The following is a 20,224-nucleotide window of genomic DNA, read 5'->3' as shown; positions in this document are numbered from 1 at the left end:
ATATAAGAATAAATTCCAAGGGTACCAAACTACAGAGTGGAAAGTCATTACGTTACTTCTGAAATTAAGAGATGAAGAATAAAGTACTAATTACTTTTTTGAAGATATAAACATCACTTAAAATTAAATACATCCATCTTTGTAGAGGTATTCAGGTAAAGCAGTGACTAAAAAGACACACAAATAGAATTCAGCTCATGAACTACTAACATTTACTACTACACGATTCCCCAAATGGTAAAGGCAAGCATTACAATAATTAGAATACACAAATAGCAGTCTAACACTGGAAAATCCAGAGATACGCTGATTATTCACTCGTATTTTAACCATTACTGGGCCTGAAAAAAATTCATTACACTTATATTACAGGTAGGTTTAAAGCAAAGTAATAACTGAAGGCAAAGCTTGAAGTATCCATTTTATTTTATAATGCTGATACAGGATGTTGGAAGAGACCATACCAAACGGCAGCATTCGAGAGCGTGAGCATCTCGTACCCTGTCCGCATTGAGCGGGCCTGTGAGAATCGAAGTCAGCGCGACACTACAGCCGCGGTGCGTCCATTGGGGCGTAGGGGCGTAGCCCCACCAGCCCACATGGACCCGCATCGCGGCCGCCGGCCGCAATCCTATTAAAATAAAATTACTGACTGTAAATAAACATTCAACAATAATCAGCCGCCAGGAATCCGGGACACACCCGGCGATTTCGGAGAGCGCAGGGGGGGTGGCCTGCTGCAGCTTGAGTGACAGACAGAGCACACACTCAGGCTGCAGCAGACTTTAGTGCGCAAGTGCGATATGGTATCCAACTCGCCGAAGCATGCGCACTGAAGCTCCCCAGCGGGACCCAGGGGTACTTTCACCTGCCACAGCCCGGGTTTACAGACGGGCGACAGGGCGAGTAGCAAATGTGCCCCCCTAGCCGCCAGGATTGGCTGGTGGCACACACACACTGCCTCTGCCACCGTGCCACAACTTAATGGCCAATCACTGCATGGCTTCACAGTGAGGCTATGCAGTGATTGGCCATTTCGCCGGGATGCGTGGGTTCCGTTTACTGCGCTGCTGTGAAGGGAAGTAAGTAAAGTCAGTCTGACGATGATCGGGATGACGGGATCGGATCCTCCATCGAGTTCGTGACCTGTAAGAAGAACACCCAACAGTAAGACCTTAAACCTGCTACCTATTACCCTGTTATAAACTGACTTACACAATGTCAAATTCTATTCTGGGTGTGCAGGCTCCTTCCCTTAACAACTTGGGCTGCCGCTGTTGTCTGTCTGGCCATCTTCGTGAAAAAAGCACTCTGGTATTGTGAACGGAGTGTTTTGCACGACAAATGTATTTTGGCTGTGTAATCTTTTTGAAGATCAGTTATTCGAACCTCTAGCCGTCCTCCATAAGCCTAGCTGATTATATCTCCACGGATGCATGCTTCTCCAAAGCCTGTGAATTGTTTACATCTCCCGCCGGGAACAGAGCAGCGGCGGGAAATAATGACCGGCCTGTCTTCTGCAAATGTGCGACACAGGGCCTGCAATGAAGTTCCCGCTGTTTGGGACAAGTTGCAAATGGAATATTTTAGTATGGTTTGAAACTATTTTGATGACCACCTCGCCTGGGTGCTTTCCCATAACCACTCTGCTGATTACTATAATCCCCATAGCCATAGTAGTTGTTGTAGCCAGTATAGTCATAACCACCATAGCCTCCATATCCTTGGCCACCATATCCGTAACTGCCATAGCCTGGATTCCAGTAATTGCCGTATCCTTGGCTCCAGCCTGGACCGGGACCTCCTATTCCACCTGGCATACCCCTTCCACGAGCTCGAGCTGCAAATCCACCTCTACCAGCAGATACAGGTCCCCACTGCTGCTGCTGGTATTGTTCTTTTGTCATTGCTATTTTGATTTCACATTTACTGAGGCCAACATTGTGGTACTTCTTTTCCATAACTTTCTTAACAGTTTCCTCCTCCGTAAATGTGATGAAACAGAAACCCCGTCTTTTGTTAGTCTTGTTGTCCATGGGGAGCTCTACAGCTTCCACCTCTCCAAAGGTAACAAAGTATTCCCTTATTTTCTCTTCAGGTGCATCAGGGGAAAGGCCTCCGACAAATACTTTTTTCACTGGTTCTTTTGTTTTCATCGCTTTGGCTCTTTTAGGGTCTATCACTTTGCTGTTCAATTTATGTTCTTTTTGCTCCATCACCCCTCGTCCTCCTGGTTTTTGCTGGCATCGATCTTGGTGCCTTCGCTTCGGCCACTGGCATCGCCGCCCGCCCCGACCTCGTCTGTCGCTGCTTCTGCGGCTCCCTCCTCGACCTCCTCCGGCCCCAGAGCCATCCCACTCTCCATCTGATCGTCCTCCTCCGACATGGTGATCGGTGAATAAACAGCGACCGCGTGAAATGTAGAAGATGTTAAAGTGTGGGGTGTTGGTCTCGGCGGCTCCCCGGATTTTCCCTCTAATGGCGGCCGCTGCAGGTAGGAGCTCCTGAAATGGCCGCCGCACGGGGTGGAGAGGGAAGAGAGAGCAACTGATTCCGATTCTGACTGTGAATCTCTCCGCATCGCCCCCCACTTTCACATTTATTTCTCTCTTTCCCTTTTTCTTTAACCTCCAATACAATTTGCTTTTGTCTTACGCTTTTCCCTGCCCTTCCAAACTGTCCTCCCAGTCTTGGCTCGTACGCCTACCTCGGTTCATCCTTACTTCCTCTCCTCCATGCTTCCATCCACTAACCCTCCTTTACTCAGCATCTTGACCCAGCATGGGCCATTTTGAAACCAACCTAAGTAACTTGGCGCTGTTATTGGTCTGCAACTGTTCAACTGTCAAATTGTTTTTCCTTTTGTCCAGTTTGATGTAATTTGAAGCAGCACATCTTCTATTCTTACATGTGCAGCAGCGCGCCGAGGTTACACGGTTGTGTACGCTATATAAAAATGCATAAATAACAAAATAAGAGACAGGAACCATGGACCTCGAATGAAGTGATCTATTGCTCTAAGAATTCATGAGCATTCCGAGGCGGAGATGAGGTCACTGCAGAGGCTGTGAAAGGATACTCGGCTCAGTCCTGCTTAGAGCCTGCATCCAGAGAATTACTATTTTGGATTTTCTTCTGAACTGCTGCCCTTCAAATCTCTTGGGGTTAAAGTTATTACAAACAGTCGCTCGGGAAAAAAAGTAATACAAGTTTTATGAAAACATCTTCCTACAAAAAGAATATAAATGTAAAGATGTTGGGAGTTTATTGCAATATTATCTGTACCTAATCTGATGTTTTAATATTTTGGCATATTGTTGGATTCCCAAAAGACATACACTGGCTTTAATCCAAATTCTGAGAGTTTATGAAATAAAAGCAGATACATCTGGCACGTGGGTTCTATGGCAAGGTAATAATAAGCAGCCACTCATACACTAAAACAGATGGGCGCCTGATTACTCCCAAGGTTTCAACACCAATTGACAAAGTCAATCATTTCGGCTATTGCGCAGTGAAGAGATTTTAACCTGTTTCACTCGCATACACATAGTATAGGCACAGCCTGAGCCTCTTGTATTATCTTACCCACATAAATACAAAGTTTCGCACTTAGGCACACAACATACTTAGTCGAGGCTGCAGTGAATGCTTGGTACACGGCTGCAAGAGGGCTGCCATGATAACCCTCCCCCCTCACACACACACGTTTATAGGCTAGGCAGCCGCGGTACATTGTATTTTTGGGGGTTATTGAGCAACTTTCAGTTCCCCCATTTGGTGACCTCAAACTGGCTGAACAGTATGACGCACAGCCAAGGGGCGGGATAGACAGGAACCAGCATCAGCCTTGGCTGAAATTTTCAAACCAACCCTGCGCTGCAGTAGGGCATGACAAGAATGGGATCCTGGGTACATTATTGGGTCATAGGAGCCCATCCTCTCTGAAAGCAGCCCTCTGCCTCCAGATGAAACACCAGACTGGAACAAGATCGGTCCAGCCTTGGCCACAGGGGAGAGAGAAGGATGTAAAGTAATATTCCGGGGCTGAAGGACAGACAATTGAACCAGAATGAAAGGGAAGTGGACACTTCACTGGCAAGGTGATGGGATAGCAAATGTCATCTCGAAATCTAAACTTATGAAAGAGTATTTTTTGTTGAAAGCTTTAATTTTATCTTTCCACCTGTGAACATTTCCAAAGTTATCTTTGTGCTCCACAGTTGTCTTGAGATTTGAAAGAAGGATAGGAAATCATCAAACCTACAGCATGATATATTTAAAGAATTGTTTAATTGGTATTTTTGCGCTTATAATCCCGGCCACATTGTGGCTGGATCTACGAATTTGGGATATCCTCCGGTATTCCAGTATTAAACTCCACAAACTTTACTCAATCACATCTGTGAGCAATAGCAGAAAATATTAATTATTCGACAGTTCTAAATGCATCAAGTTGTCTATGGCTGTATTCTAGTCCTTTTGCTACTTCATATTTTTACTAGTGACTTGTCAATCATGTCTTGGTGGAGCCCAGTGGAATACTCATCCCTCACCTAATGCTATCTGGGTGTACATTTTAATCCAAACGCGAGTATTTGCATAGAACGGCATGAGAGAATACTTTAAAGTAAAGCACCGGCAAAACCAGTGGGGCTGGCCATGCCAAAGTTTCTTTTCTTTTCTTTTCCCTTTTTCATTGCAGGGGCCCAAAAAAAAAAAGAAAGAAAGCATGCCGCCTCCTAACCATGGCTGGTATAAGTTTGCGATAACACATTTACATTGTTACAATGTCACTTACCGATTTCATTACAAGAACTTTAAAAGTGACCAACTAACTAGGCACCTAAAGAGCAGGGAAGATAAATAGCCGATTTAAAAGTTAATATTAAAATAGAATAAAAAATAACACTTTGAACAATCTCAATCATTGAAAATAAAGGAATTGTTTTTAGGCAGATGTGATCAAGAGATCTATGTACACAGGTGTTGTGCAGTCAATCAAAATGAAGGGAGCCAATAGGAATGCCTATTGCTGTATGCTGTGGTGTATGGAAGCAAATTGTAAATACAAATTTAACAGACCAATTGATCAAGCCTCAGAATAAAAGCCCCTATTTGCATGTATATTATGTGTGAATTGTTTTCAAAAACAATAGTCTGGTAAGACAGATAAATATGTCTCAAAGGCCAGACCCAAATAGCTCTCTCTGCCATTCCTGCTGGCTCAATCGCTTTTGTCTCACTTTAAGGTACTAGTGCTGCAGATGTCAGCACATTGAACCTTGACCGACCAGCTTTGCCAATGATTGTTCTTATTTGAAACTGTGGATTTGCGAATTTGGTTGTGTCCTGAAACCTGCCATAAAGGCCCCAGCACTCGTGGCACTGTCAAAGTTGTGTGTATTTGTCCCCATAATCCAAATTATAAAAATGTAGACCTGTCATTACTTTGTTAGTCTACTACCTTGACACTGACAACAGGAGAACCCAGGGTCGGATTGGGATCACAATTCGGCCAGGGCACTGACGAAAAAAGTGGCCCACATTCAAGAGGCTTGGCCCATATTTAAGGGGCGTGGCCCACATTCAAGGGGCGTGCCCTTTCATGAAACACCATTTGCACAGACAAGGAATGAAAGTGGGAGGATACTGTTCTTGCACAGGACACAGGGCCAAGGTGACAATAGCCTACATGCTGAGCAACTAAAAACAAGCATTTACAATGCAATGGTCTCGGCATTATTAAAGGTAGAGCTATTGGCATTGCTCGTGACATTTTTTTTTAAAATCATAAATAAATGGCATTGTCATTTACATTGCCAATAGCTTAATCGTTAAATAAATGGCATTGTCATTTACAATGCCAATAGCGTAATCGCTCGCAAATGCATGACCTATTGCATTTACACCCACACAGAGCCACACACACAGACACATACAGAGCCACCCACACAGTCATTCACATAGAGCCACCCACACACACAGAGCCACCTACACAGAGCCACCCTCACACAGACAGAGCCACACACACACACACATACAGACAGAGCCACACATAGAGCCACACACAGACCCCTAGTGACAGTAAATAATTCTGAGCCCCCCGACACAAAATAGGTATTATCTGCTCATTTCAACCTCCCAAATTCCATGTTCTGGAGCCACTGGACCAAACATCGCCGTTGGAGAAAGCTAAAAGCACTTGGTTTTGCTCATGACCTGCCTGACAAGCAAACCAGTTTGTCTCTTTTCTTCTGTACTAATGTTTTAGCTCCGCTTCAACACACAGAGTTGTTCTATAAAGTTATCTCCGATGCACTAAAGAAATTAAATCTATCTTAAATAGGTCTAGTTGTTTTCCTAAAAACAAAGTTATCTTACAAATCCCTGTAATTAGAGGGTATCAGGAACTTTATTGCTTTTAAAATGTGTGTCTGCGAACTACGTAAAATATGGACAAGTATGCAGTATAATCTCACTTTTATTCGGGAAGAAGAGGACGTTTGTGAATGTAACTCCGGGCACCCGTAGCAGCAACACTCCATGACAGCCCCCCACCCACACACCCCCGCCCCCCCCCCTTCGCAAAATGTAATGCCCGTGAAAAGGGCAGGTGAACGCAGAGTGTCATATGGAATATAGTCCTGAGAGCACGATTAAAAATGGAATCTAAATATAGTGTATGGTATAAACTATGCACCAAAAAGTGTGATGATAGAAGATGAACGGGGGCGTGACATATAATATGCAATGCACTGTGCGCAATGACAGATTCATTAGAGAGCGCGATGTAACGCAGGAACTAGCGTGTGCTATGCAATATGCAGAAGGTAGTGTTGTGTAACCTAACTAGTCGTAATATAAAATATGTGCTGGGGCGTGTAACGTTGCATATGCACTATTTACAGTAATACACCACACGCGCTGGGAATGTGACAAAGATATGGATCATAGATTTGAATATCTATGGCAAAGCGCCGTGCGTTATAACATAGGCATCAAGGCACTCAACACCTGTGTGTACTGCATTGTGTGGAAGGCACGCTAGATGGGGCAATACGACCCATGCGATGGCAAGTGTGTCATGACATATTCACGGGTGGTGTTACAGTGCACATGGGCATTCGCACTAGCTGGTTGCATACAACACAGCGGTGTGTGGCACAGGGCGGGTACTGGTGGGTGTACCACAGCATTGGGCTCAGCCAGAGCGCGCTGTGGCTCTCAAGCGAGGCTCGTCTCCTTTCCAGAGTAAAATAAACAGTATTACACATCCGGCGGTGCTTTATTTGTTTTATTAACCGTGAGGTGTGTGTGGGTGGGGGGTGAGGGGGTTCTTGCATAGTTTTGGTAGAATCCCGCGTGAATGGCTTGTTGTGCGTGTGTATTGAATGTGCCCGTTAACAGTTTGTATAAATAAACAACAAGGGTGTGTATTTGTGGGTACAGGAAGGGGGGGAGGAGTAAGCGCTGTAGGGTCGTCATACACGTCAGAGCTTCACTAGCGGTGTAATACATTCCACGTGGATTTATTGTATGCACGTCACTTTTTCCCGTATTACAAGTGACGCACCAGGGGCACAAGGGGCTTATTGGGCTTGTAAATAAGCCCCCAAGTGTATCCGATGTTATGTACGTTTACACATATATATCAATTAAAGGTACCCAGGAGTAGCTGTTTCTACCGCCTACTGGCCCTTCTCTGTCCTTGAGACTGGCCTGAGGAATCATGAAGACAAAGTCAGGCACAAAACGTTTTGCCAAAGCCTTGTTTACTTGCTGTGGTTCAACTCCTTGTCCTACCCTCAGTAGCACGCAGGAGGCTGCTGAGGGGCTGGGGGTTGACAGAGATCATGACCCTGTGATGTAATCGCCGTGTGCGTGATGTCACTTACGTTACTCCTCACTGAATCAAGACATCCTCGAGTTTACGATGTTTTAGTCCATTCTTAAGATATTTGAAAATGGTGTCTTGGTGCTTTGCAAGACACCTCAAATAACCATTCATTGCACAATCCCCGACAATATGTTGTACTATATACATACGAAATACGTTTGAAATGCATAACCTGGCGCTTCCTGCCCACCTGCCAAGCTGCAGGTGACATGCCCGCGTGTCAGAGGTGATCTGTCACCTGGTCCCATCGGATGTTATGACCTTAAAAAAGTGACATGGGCAGCAGATTCCTTTTCCAGAAAGACAATATCTTCGTGCGGATCAATAGCGGTTTATTTGGACCCTTGACATGTGCGCTCTCGGCTTTTCCCGCCGCCTCGCTTAATCCAAAGCGTGAAGAATTATCCACCAGAGCGTCCCCTGCACCCCACAGGCAAACACCGGGGCCTGGAACATTCGGGGGGCGGCCTAGCATCACTCGGGGGACCTGAGCGCTGTCGAGGTCAATATATATATCCGTATGCCTTTTTATAAACGTAGAAAAAGACACGACCCCCATAAAGTAGTTTGCCGTTTATCACAGGATTATCGACGTTTATGAGTCAAATTTCCGCCGCTTCTTTGATTGAGTGTGGAGGTTTGCTCCGACCCTAACACGTCATCCATCATATCCAAGCGCCTAACCTTGCAGTAAATGAACGGCGAGGCGGCTGTTTGTGCTGCTGAGTTTTAAGGTGGCGCACACCGCCACGTCTTCGCCGCTCAGATTGCGCAGGCTGTAAAATGTAAACGGGATGAAGCACCATTTTTGCGACCTGATATGATATCTACATTCCACACTCCAGCCGTGCCACCAGCAGCCATTCTTCCTAGAAGGATCCCGCTCTCACCTTGGCTTGCAGCAGCAGGATTTCCAGCGCAGAGTCTGTGGGACTCCGATCTGCCAGAGGTACGATTATGAATGCGGGAGGAAGGGGTGGGGGCCGGGGAGCGGCAGAGCACGACGGAGGAGAGCTGCAGCAGAGGGAGGGGGGGGGAGGTGAGAGCGCGACGGAGGAGGGCAGAGGGAAGGGGGAAGGCGAGCGGAGCCGAAAACACCACCACGTTTCTCCGAGGCAAGGAGAAAATGCCTCGGAGAAACGACTAAGACTAACACCGTTTCTGGGCTGCATGGGCCCCAGGGGGGCCGAGGTGAAAATGGCTCAAAGGCCTGAGAAACACCTGGCCCCCAGGGAGGCCGATTCTTGCAAACAATCACCCCTCCCTAGCCCATCCTCAGCGTGATTGCTTGGCAGGGCAGGGGTGAAGGAGAGGCCGCAGCTGACAATCGCTGTCCGGCTGCACAGCGAGGCTGCTTTCATTTTCTCTGTCTGTCTCCGTGGGCCGTTTTTTTTCTTCCCTTTCCTAGTCCACTCTCTGTGGACTGGGACAGGGGAGAAAGAAACGGCCCACTGAGGGCACTGAGGCACCGGCCCTTCGGCCCATGCCCGAATGCCCACCTTGCCATGCCGCCCCTGGGAGAACCCCACTCTTATACCTGTTCATGTTGGGAAAATTAGTGAAGGAGGGAGTTCTAAGAAGTTGTGGATTGTGAAGTTGCAATGATTGCTGACCACAGAATACATACACAAAGGGAACCGAGCAAATCTAGCTGCTGCTACAGCAACCTCTACCCGTTTTAATATTTAAATAAGCCCAATAGCCACTCTGAGCGGAGGACAGATTTGAAAATCTGGTATTTGATCCATCATCTCACTTAGGCATCATAAATACTCCATCTGCAGTCTGAAGCTGTCCATTGAAGCTGCATTGGACCGTTTTTGCCTTTGGCATCACATTGATGGACAGACCACCATGATTCGCCCCACAGGATCCACAACCTATGTAAGAAACCCTATTTGAGGACGTTGATATTCTTGCCCTTGGTAGTTGCAGCACTTTAGACGTTAAGATACAATGGACCATGTCAAAGATACCGTTATTCAGAAAACACAGCCATTTAACTTTGATCTGATATGAACTTTAAGCCAATATGGTTCTTGTGTGAGATGATCTCTTCTACACAAACTGAATATCAAAATAAATTCCACATTATGGCAGGTTACATGTATGGTGAATGTATATTGGAAGGTCCCAGGTAAAGGGAATAGTGATTCTCCTAATTAAATGCCAAGAGAATCTGTATTTCATTTAGGACATGGAGGCTAACATTATGCATGAATCCTTTAATGCCACTCCACGCAGCACTTAGAATTATAGATCACAAGGAAAAGCTATTCCAGAACAGAACCTTCTTGGCATTTAATAAGCATGCACACAGAACAGTCTGCCTCTTTGAAATACAAACAAAATTCCTCCTTCATGCATAAAAGAAGAATCTCGTAACATCAGTATAACAAAAAACTTCATAGCTGAACCATGGAAAGGAATCCTCTCTCCGCGCCAAACTTCCAGAAGAAGGAACACCACAGAAGGACCAATCTACTGAGCAGAATTTGAAATTAAAGGGGAATGTTAATGCTCCATCTTTAGGCAATTTGTTGTAGTCTTGTTTCCCATTTTGGTGCATTCCGTCCACCCCTCTCCTGCCCTCAGCCTTGGATTCCCCTGTTAAGCTCACCTTAGAATGTTGGGGGTTTGAGGCTGTTGCTTGGAGAGTGGATGGTCAATAAAGAAGTATGCTCTGACGATCTGTTCCGGTCATCATTTCAACTTTCAACACTGGCGACATTAACTTCGTGAGGGGCAGTTTTACCCATCTCCCCTCTGTGTACTCTCTCCATTCCATCCACTGAGTCTTCCTTTTGATGAACGTTTTGCTTATGTCCTTATCCTGCGAACCTACCGGCAAATTCTCACCATTGTAAGCCTATCCAGTCTACGAGTGAGTGGACTTGTGTATTACTTGCCTACCATCCTATGTTTGCCGGTGAGCTTTTGTGTGTCTACAGAAAAGACTCAGCCTAAAGTGCAGTAATCCTGGGACTTACCTCAGCCCGCGGTTTGGGAACAGCTGTTCAGGTGTGTTTCGTGAACTGACCAGCATCTTTTCGCACCTGCGTTTCGACTCGCTGATCGTCGCCTTATGCAAGCGAGTCCCGGTGTATGTCACGGAGGAGGTGGAACGAACGCTATCATCAGCTTGTACATCGAGTTTCCCCAGAACTGCGTGAGGTTTTGGCTCTCTTCTCTGTTGTGCCGTTTGTAATTGTGGTCCAGTACCGTTTCTGAGGGGAGAAAACCCGCCGCCCAGTTTCCTCTGTGTGTGGAACTGTAATCAGCTACCCTCAGAGCACAGCTACAGTTCGTGACTCCCGTCACCCCTGGGTTGCCTGCAGTGTTGCGAAGGTTTCCATGATGTTGGAGGTGGGAGATAGATTCTGTGACGCCGTTTGGGATTGTCCACATGAAGTTCCCTGATTTCTGACTGCCTGACTAAGTGGTCCCGCAGTTCTTCATCGTATGTGGAAGAGAAGAGGTAACCCGGATCCTGTCAGCGTAGTGTGGTACGTCAGAGAGAAATTCTCACATTCAGTTTGACTGACGGGGTGCAGTTCCGAAGTTTCACCTGAGCGTGTGGGAGAGCTCCAACTCCGTGCTGTTCAATCTTGCAGTGAGTTGCTCCTCTGATTTTTCTACACGATTGACCTCAGTGCTTCCTCTCATTTCAAGTGCATTTTCCTTGCCTCTGCAGCGCAGTCACTTTTTAGCAAGCCTTCTGAGGACTATGTATGTTTTGGTGGCGGACAGAGAATAATCTCCATGTGAATCATTGCTGTTTGTGTGTGTCTAGTGGCATAAGGTACTATTGTTCTTATTCAATCCCATATTTCATTCCTTCCCCTTTTGGCCCAGTGTTATTGGGTCCTGCTAGAAGGGGTTTTCCAGGTTTTCCGCCAGCATTTCCTTCCAGTCATTCTTCCTTTCAGGGGTTATCTTTTCTTTACATTGTGTTCTCTTGCCATTATCCATCCCTGTCGGACCTGTGGGGTGCTCAGCCTGCCTGGTGGTGTTCTGGGGTTCTCTCTAGCCCTTTCCTGGTCAGGCATGCCTCCCCTCAGGGGCCCATCCTTCCATTGTTCTCTCCTCCTGTCTTCATGATCGCAGCGGCGAGCATGAGCCAACCACCGCCTTTCCTAAATGAAATAGGTGAGCAGAAATATTTTGGAAGGAATCGTTCAAATTATTTGAATAATACATTATAGCTATTGGGGGGGAGCGCTTTACATCCTTCTGAAAACAACATATCCTTCTTCACAATTTAGGAGTACCTGGAAGGAAAATAAACAAGACTTTGCCTCATCCTGCAGGGGGAGTAGAAGGGGAAGATGTAGATTTGTTTATGTGCACTGTGGAAAAATTAGAAACGCATTTTGAAGATAAGATAAATGTTGTTCTGGAACACCATAAGTTTTTTAATAGAGTGCAAGGGAAACAGGAGTCCATACAGATTTACACTGCTGCTTTGTGGTGTCTCACGCAGTTGTGTGAATTTGGCAATCTCACCGATTTTCTTGTAAGGGACCAGTTGGTGCGTTGCACTAACAACACTCGTATCCAAGAGAAACTCTTAGCTCAGAATCCCGGCTTGAGGGAAGCAGTCGAGATTGCAAAATCCATTGAGCACACTGCCAAGTGCATAAAATAAATGAAGCCTAGCAGTGAAGTGGTGGCCAATGTCAAAGAGAAGGAAGAAGCGGGCGAAGTTTACAAGGTAAAAAGTAAAGAAAGTGTGAGTAGCAAGGCAACTGACAAGGAAAGTAATTTCAAGTTTTACAGGTATGGAAGCAGTAATCATTTTGAAAATTACCCTCAGTGCCCCGCAAGAAGAATAACCTATAAGAAATGTAACAAGAGGGGGCATTTTTCCAGGGTATGCCGGGAAAGGGAACCCCACATAAGAGACAGTGAGAGAGAATGTGGGAGAACACAGAACAAGGAAGTAAAATGTGTTTATATCTAGCGAGAAAAAGTTTGTACTACAGCTTAAGAATAATGTTGGTTCAATTAATGCCACTTATCCTAAATGCAAAGTGCTATTGAACAACAAAAATGTCTCTATGTATGCCGATTCGTGTTCTCCATTCACCCTACTAAACAAGGACGATTTTGAAAACCATGGGGAACAATTAATAACCTCTTTACAGAAACCTGACATCTCTCCCACGGGGTACAGCAAGGAACCTATACCTCTCATGGGGATGAAGGAAATGAATATACAATTCAAAAACAGAAAAGCCTTCAGTAAGTTACACAGCGTAGAGTCTGGTTCTAACCTGCTGGGATGGCAGCACCAAAAGGATCTAGGATCTAGTCATCATCCTGGACCCAAATAGTGAAGAACAAGTCCTACTTACTGAATAGATCCACGGAGGTGACACCTTTTGTGAAGAGTTCCCTGAACTATTCCAAGAAAGGTTAGGCTGTCTGCACGAACTCCAACACAAAATCAAATTCAAATCAAGTGCAAAACCGGTGGTCCACAAACTGCGCCCAGTGCCACAACTAATGAGAGAACCTTTGGAAAAGGAATTGAGCAAACTTTGTGACATAGGGATCATACAACCCGTGGATTGCTCTGAATGGTTGGCCCCGGTGGTTATCGCAGCCAAAGCCAATGGGGAAGGAATTCGAATATGTGTGGACCTACACAGCCTCAACAGAAACATTTGGGTGGAGAGGCACCCTCTACCGAACATTAACGAGATGCTCAGCACCATGGAACAGGCAAAATACTTCAGTGTAATCAATCTGTCGATGGCATATCACCAGGTGGATCTTCACCTGGAATACAGGCCACTCACCGCCTTTATAACCCCACAGGGTGCGTTCATGTTTAGAAGGATGCCTTTCGGATTAGCATCCGCTGCAGCAGTCTTCCAGAAGATAATGCAACAAATTCTGAGAGGAGTAGACTGATAGATGTGCTTCCAGGACAACATTCTGGTGTACGGGCGCAGTGTGGAAGAACATGAGTACACCTCAAATTAGTGTTTCAGAAGCTCACGGATCCTGGGCTGATGGTACAAAGGAACAAATATAAAATAAGAGTGACATCCGTTGACTATTTGGGACACTCAATTTCAGAGGAAGGGTTCAGGCCAAAAAACAGCTTGCTGGGTGCAGTAAAGGATGCCCCTTACTCGAAAAACAAAGAGGAACTCAAATCATTCCTGGGGCTCATGGAATATATGGCCAAGTACATCAAAAACTTGAAGAAGAACACGGATTTCATATGGAAAGAGGAACATAAGGGTGTCATGGATGAGTTAAAGGAGGAAATCCTGAACTCAATGGCATTAGGGACTTTCGACACCAGGAAGAAGAGTATCCGCACCACAGATGCTTCAAACAAGGGCCTAGGAGCCACTCTCATACAAAAGGAAGGGAAGGAAGAGAAGATTGTTGCGTTTGCTTCCAGGTGCCTCACGAGCGCAGAACAGAATTACACCGTAATTGAGAAAGAAGCTCTGGCGTGTTTCTGGGTGGTGAGGCATTTCAAGTTCTTTCTGTGGGGTTTGACCTTCACCATCAGGACGGACCACAAGCCTCTGACTTCCATTTTCACAGTGAAAGGAATGGAAAACTGTACTCCACGGATAAGTAATGTATATTGGAGCTCGAGAACTTCAACTTCAAAGAGGAGTACGTACCTGGAGAAGAAAATAAAATTGCTGATTACATATCAAGGTCCCCACTATGAACACAAGTGCAAGAAGAAATACTGGATAACCCCATCGCGATAGTGGACGACCCTGCCATCACAGAAAGAGAGTGGGACAAGTTCAAGGAGGAAGATAAGGAGTTACACAGGCTCAGAGACAGTATGGTAAAGGGGTGGCCCGACAAGAGAAATGAGCTCGAGGAGAAACTGAGAGAGTTCTGTGAAGTCAGAAACGAATTGAGTATCATCTGGAACAGAGTGTGGCGCCAATGCAGAGTGATACTGATGAAGCAAAGCTTCGCATATTTTGCGGCTTGCCGAAATCAAGAACCTCATTTATGTGTAATAAGGTAACCCGTGTATGTTTTACTAACGTTTATATTAAGTTTGAGTAAAGTTTGAGACGCTTGCCTATGTGTATTTCTAATGAAATTAATCCATGTCCTCTAAAAATGGCCGCCGCTTGTATTTTAGTTACTGCGCATGCGTCAGCCACACTCACGTGTCCTGACGCGTCTGCAGAAGTGGAGGGAAAGTTATGCGCATGCGTAATTCATAGCTGTGCTTATCATGTGGTACTGCTCGTGCCACTGCTCTTGTATTTCGTCTAAATGTAGCTAACATTTAAATTGCATAAGTTTATTTCTTGATGATGAGTTAAAAGTACAAACCCTGCGATGTGTTTTCATAATGACATTATTATGTATTAATTTGTTTTCGCTTACTTTTCATGTACCGCGGGCAATGGGGGTCTGAGTGAGAGGAGAGCCATATTGGAGGTCCCTTCTGCGCCTGTGCGACATTCGGCAGCACGAGGGACCTTGGCTGATGGAACATAGCCAGCTGGCAGTGATGGGCGAGATGCTCCTGAGAAAGTCACCTCTGCCCTGCGAGAACAGCGAATGTGGCTTCTTATATGTTACATTGTATAGATGTGCTACTGTTAGCTCATGGGAACCCAAACATGCTAGGCGGTCCCAAAATATGTAAATGAAGGCTTCAAATCGCATATTGTGATTGGTGTGTTACCCAAATCCTACCTTAGGACCAATCGAAATTGAGGGATTCTGACACTTTGCAACATTGGGGGGTGGTACACTGTCCCAAAACTGTATATCTACCCTGGGTTCACCTAGTGAACCGTCCGACTTGTCTGGTTTAGCTGACCTGTCACTGACCCAACGCACTCAATAGGTGACTGAAAATACAGAGAGCTGCGGAGCACTCTGTCCGAATTTGACCATAGACTAAGGTTTTACTGAACCTTAAAGTGCTGGCAAGGCACTTAGCTGGGAGTTCGCTGACCCAATCGGGGTCTTGATCGATATCTGCAGAGCGGGTGGAGCGCAGGCGTTGCTTCCTAACTGTGGGTTCCGGTCCTGTCCTGAAGAGGGTCCTGTCCTGAGGGTTTGCTGTCCTGTCCTGAGGTCCTGTCCTGACTCTTATTCCGAGGGTATCCTGTCCTGTCCTGGGTGTCCATTCTGCACCTGCTGTCCTTTGAGGGGTATCCTTCCTTGAGGGTTTCCTGACTTTAACTGACCCGTGGCCAGGGTTTGGTTTCCACACCTTTCTAGGTAAATACTGCTCTGAAATCTCTTGAAATTCTTGCACCTTCTGAATTTCTAACTTTTGCTTCAATAAAGTTCAACATTGCAAATGTGATATTTTCCATGCCTTTCCGCAACTATTGAAAGTCATTTAAAATTTTGCAAAGTTATTTCTATGTCTTCTCATTTGTTAGAAATTATATTTTGCATAGCAGTGTGTCATTTCCTGATATGGTCTAGAACTTCGTTGCCTAGGTTGTTCAAAGGCCCTTTCACCTTAAGTGAAGCGTGTTATTCATTATAAGTTCTTCTATAATCACCCACACTTAGTCTATCACTGTTTTAGATAATACTGACTTGCATAAGTATCTTTTCTCGTTACATTTTATTAGTACTTTGATGATTACTCTGCCATTATTTCTTTATGCATATGTGATTTACATTATCTTGGTTATTGATTGCCTTATTTTACTGTATCTCATGCAAGAAAATACTGAACTTTAGATAAACATTTTAAAACTTCCAGTTGTCCGTGGTCATTTACACAGTATTTGAATATTATTGGTTGGGTTTGTATTTTGTTGCCTTTCCTTTACAGCTAGCTCCCTGATTCATTGTGGTCATTAGGCACCTGCATCGGTGGATGGTAAGTCGGGTGCACTGAGAATTGGTAGCAGGGAACACACACACACCAAATTGGTAGAGCTCGTGAAGTCACCTGATCGATGTATATGGTGATTTGAAAAGTATATGGGCCCTGAAGCCGGAAACGGCGAAAACTATTGGTCGGGTGGCCTCGCGCGCTCTATCAGTTTTTCTGGTAGATCAGAGGATGGTTAGGGACTAGTTGAGAGTAAGGCAGGGACTAGTTAGGCTAGTTAAGTCGGAAGCTGCTATTATATTAATGCTGCTACAAGAGCGGCTGTTCTGAGGGAACTGATCACTCTCTTGTGAATACGCTGCTGAAATTTATGAATTACTGTATTGTCATTATTCTTGTTCTTATATTGTTATATGTACTAATCAATGCATTTGTAAATCGACTTGTTAAGTGTTGTCCGAACTCCCCGGGGAATTGAAAGGGCAAGTGGTGAATAGAATCCATTGTCCTGAGGTCACAGGTTCGAGGAAAGTTAGGTGCAGGTTAGGATAACCGGGAAGCACTAACTAGGGTTTTCTGAATACATGTGTGAATAAATGACAGTAACGGGGTTCATTGGCAAAATTCCCATAGTGGCGTAACCTAGTAAGGGTCACATCGGAAGAGTAGCAGGTTCCTCGGAGCTAGCGTGAAAGCAGAGGGGTCCGCTGAGAAACCTTAAACTCGGAACATATCCCGGAAAGAAGTGGATGAGTTTAGGGGAATAACAGGTTCACCGATGCTAGAGTGAAGGGTAAGGCGGAAGAGATCTGCCCGCAGCAAGTGAAAAGTAAATGGAAGTAGTTTACTTGCAGTAATAGAATTCTATCTCTGTCTAGACACTTGAGCACTGTGGCGAATGTGTATTTGTTGTAAAATAACCAAGCACTGAGCACTTTAAAAGTAAGAAAGTTTCCGTTACCTTGTGAAGGGAGGGAGTCAGTCGAGAAGCGCCTCTGACGTCACTCTGTGCCGCGCTGGGATTGGAAGAAACAGCGGGCGGGTAGCGGAGCTGAAATTGTAAAGGAGGGGTGAGCGCCGGAGCGTGGGAACTGTCTCACGAAGGGGCCGCGCACCCATTGGCAGAGCTTATTTTGTGTCGCGCACCCATTGGTTGCACGATTTTTCTGAAGCGCATTCTGATTGGAGGTAGTTTGTAAACAAAGTTAGCGCAGAAGTCGTATGTGGCACTCGCGGACTACAGAGACGCGACCTGATCCAAGGCATCTAGGGTTTGAAAGGGATCAGTGGAAGGCTAACAGATACGATATTATGTACGGAACCAAGAGAAAAATGTCCCTTGTAAATAAGGTGAAAAATTATTTTAAAACGGACAAACCCATTAAATCTAGGGAAGGTGTTCTTGTCCCAGCACCCAATACTCCTGCCTCATTCATGATGTTTGACCGAGGGTACAATACCTGTGTGTGGCTGGAGAATTGGGTGAAGTACACAAAAGATGACGGAGTATTGGCTTTTCCGTTAAATGGTACTTTCAATGGTAGGATCTTATTTAATTTAAGAACCCGAATGAATGAACTGCATCCCAGACCGAGACTAACGCAGTATGAAGCATTAGAGGAATGGGAGATTGAGGCTTTTGAAAGAGAAAGACCCCGAATGGACAAGGGTTTGACCAAGTGGTACCCCAGGCTGAAACAGGAGTCCAGGGATAAAAGGATGAAACAGTGGAGGCAGAGCATGATTGTTGAGGGTCTGTTTCCCATGATGCCGGCATGTCATAACCCTGCAGCGGGGGGGAAAAGTACTGAAAAATGTAAGCATTGGGGGGCCCTAGGGGATTCAGATGATGAACTAATAGATGACATCTGTACCAGAAGTCCGCCACCTTACAATGAGGGAACCCGACCTTCCAGTGTAGGAGATGTTCCCAGACGCCCCTTCCAAAAGGAAGAAGACAGGTCCCTGGGACTGGGAGGGGGTGGTCAAGTATTACCCTATCCTGAGAAACCCGAACTGGCGGAAACAAGGGATATATATCCCAAAGTGCCCGCAAGTCAGGAAGAAAAATATTCACGTACAAAAACTTTTTTCCCCAGACCCTTGTATGAAAGCGAAGAGAAACCATCGAATTCAGGACTGCCTTTTGTTCAACCTCCATATGGGGAAGAGCGCAGGTCCTTTAATACTGGAACTTTATTCCCGAAGCCAAATTATGGTGGAGGACCAAGTGAAACGCATCCTACTGCCCCGAGTTTTACTCCTCCGCCTACTGCCCCGAGTTTTACTCCTCCATTGACCCCACAGATATTACATGACACAACTCTAAGAAGGGTACTAGTGGAAAAGGAGCAAGAGGCTCTAGCTAGACAAAGAACAGAAATAATTCAGAAAATTTCTCAGATAAATACCAGTCCTGAGGCATTGACTATTCCAGTAACTATTGGACCGGTGGTCCCGTTATACGGAAATGGTCAGGGAAATCCGATTACTCCAGTCATGACCCCAGTCATAGCAACCCCGAGACAGGAACCAATCATCATAGATGATCAGTCCAGTGAGTGCGAGTCTGAAGTTGCATTCTTGGAATTGCCAAACAAACAGACCGCAAAGGGAACACAGCTGAGGTATAACCCTTTTAATGCAAAGGAAATTAAATTAGAGACAGCAACAGGTACTAGGAATGTCTCTCTGGTAACTCCGGATGAAATTGAGAGTTGGAGTCGTGAATTAGAAAAGCAGACTCCGCAAACAAAGCCTTTAGACCTCTACAAGCTGAGGGTTGAAATAGAAGAATTAATGGCAGGAAATGTGGGGTTGAATCGATTGAATACCTACTCTGAGGAAGAATTGTCGTTCATATGTAAAAGCTTTACAAGGAACACCAGAGTGTTCCATGAAAAACTGACCGAAACAGCAATTAGTATGGGGGTAGATATCTCAAAATCCAAGCCCTTACAGAAACCATACAGAGCAGACTTCTCAGACAAGGATATAGAACATCTGAATGTGGCCGGAAAGAAGCTACAGATTAAAGAATTAATGGGGGTACTGCAGAAATGGGGAGATGTGGAAAAATGGAGAAGCAGGTGGGCGAAAAAGAGGGAAGAGGTTCGCTCCCGCCAAGTGACTCCCGAGTTTGCTTTAAGAGAGGTAGAAAAACCTGAGCAGTTATGCCCCATGCGCGAAGTTCCAGGAGGGAAATATGTGCATGTCCCCTGGTCTAGGCAGGATATTGTGTCCTTCACGAACGATTTTCCAAAATTAAGAGAGAAACCAGTTGACTGGTACCGGCAAGTGGAGAGGTTCGTGAAGGTACAGAAATGTCTGTGGAAAGACCTGGATGGGTTTTTCGACATTGTGGTTCCAGTAGATTTATGGACCCAGTGTAAAATAAACATAAATTGGCCCAGTGAAGAGTATCCCAGAGACAAGGACACAGGGGAGCCATCAAAGGAAGTCATGCGAAAATATGAGCAGGTAATTCAGCACTTGAAAGAAAAGGTGCCCGC

At 45.4% G+C, this 20,224-nt stretch overlaps 1 protein-coding gene and 1 long non-coding RNA gene across 2 annotated transcripts in view; one reads left to right on the top strand and one right to left on the bottom strand.

The window, feature by feature from the left end:
* Positions 1-1,533: 1,533 nt before the first annotated feature.
* LOC144755480 (heterogeneous nuclear ribonucleoprotein D0-like) lies at positions 1,534-2,541 on the bottom strand. Its single transcript, XM_078644454.1, has one exon. The coding sequence runs from the start codon at positions 2,214-2,216 to the stop codon at positions 1,587-1,589; it is 630 nt and encodes a 209-aa protein (XP_078500580.1). The 5' UTR covers positions 2,217-2,541; the 3' UTR covers positions 1,534-1,586.
* Positions 2,542-4,000: 1,459 nt separating this feature from the next.
* Positions 4,001-20,224, top strand: part of LOC144755481 (uncharacterized) — a 71,619-nt gene continuing 55,395 nt past the window's right edge. Inside the window, exon 1 of the long non-coding RNA XR_013594901.1 lies at positions 4,001-4,103. This is a non-coding gene — a long non-coding RNA (uncharacterized LOC144755481). The remainder of the gene's footprint in view (positions 4,104-20,224) is intronic.

The sequence above is a fragment of the Lissotriton helveticus genome, chromosome 5_1, assembly GCF_964261635.1.
Source record: "Lissotriton helveticus chromosome 5_1, aLisHel1.1, whole genome shotgun sequence".
NCBI classification, from domain to species: Eukaryota; Metazoa; Chordata; class Amphibia; order Caudata; family Salamandridae; genus Lissotriton; species Lissotriton helveticus.
The sequence above is the reverse complement of the archived record's forward strand: the minus strand, read 5'-3'. Positions and strand labels throughout refer to the sequence as shown.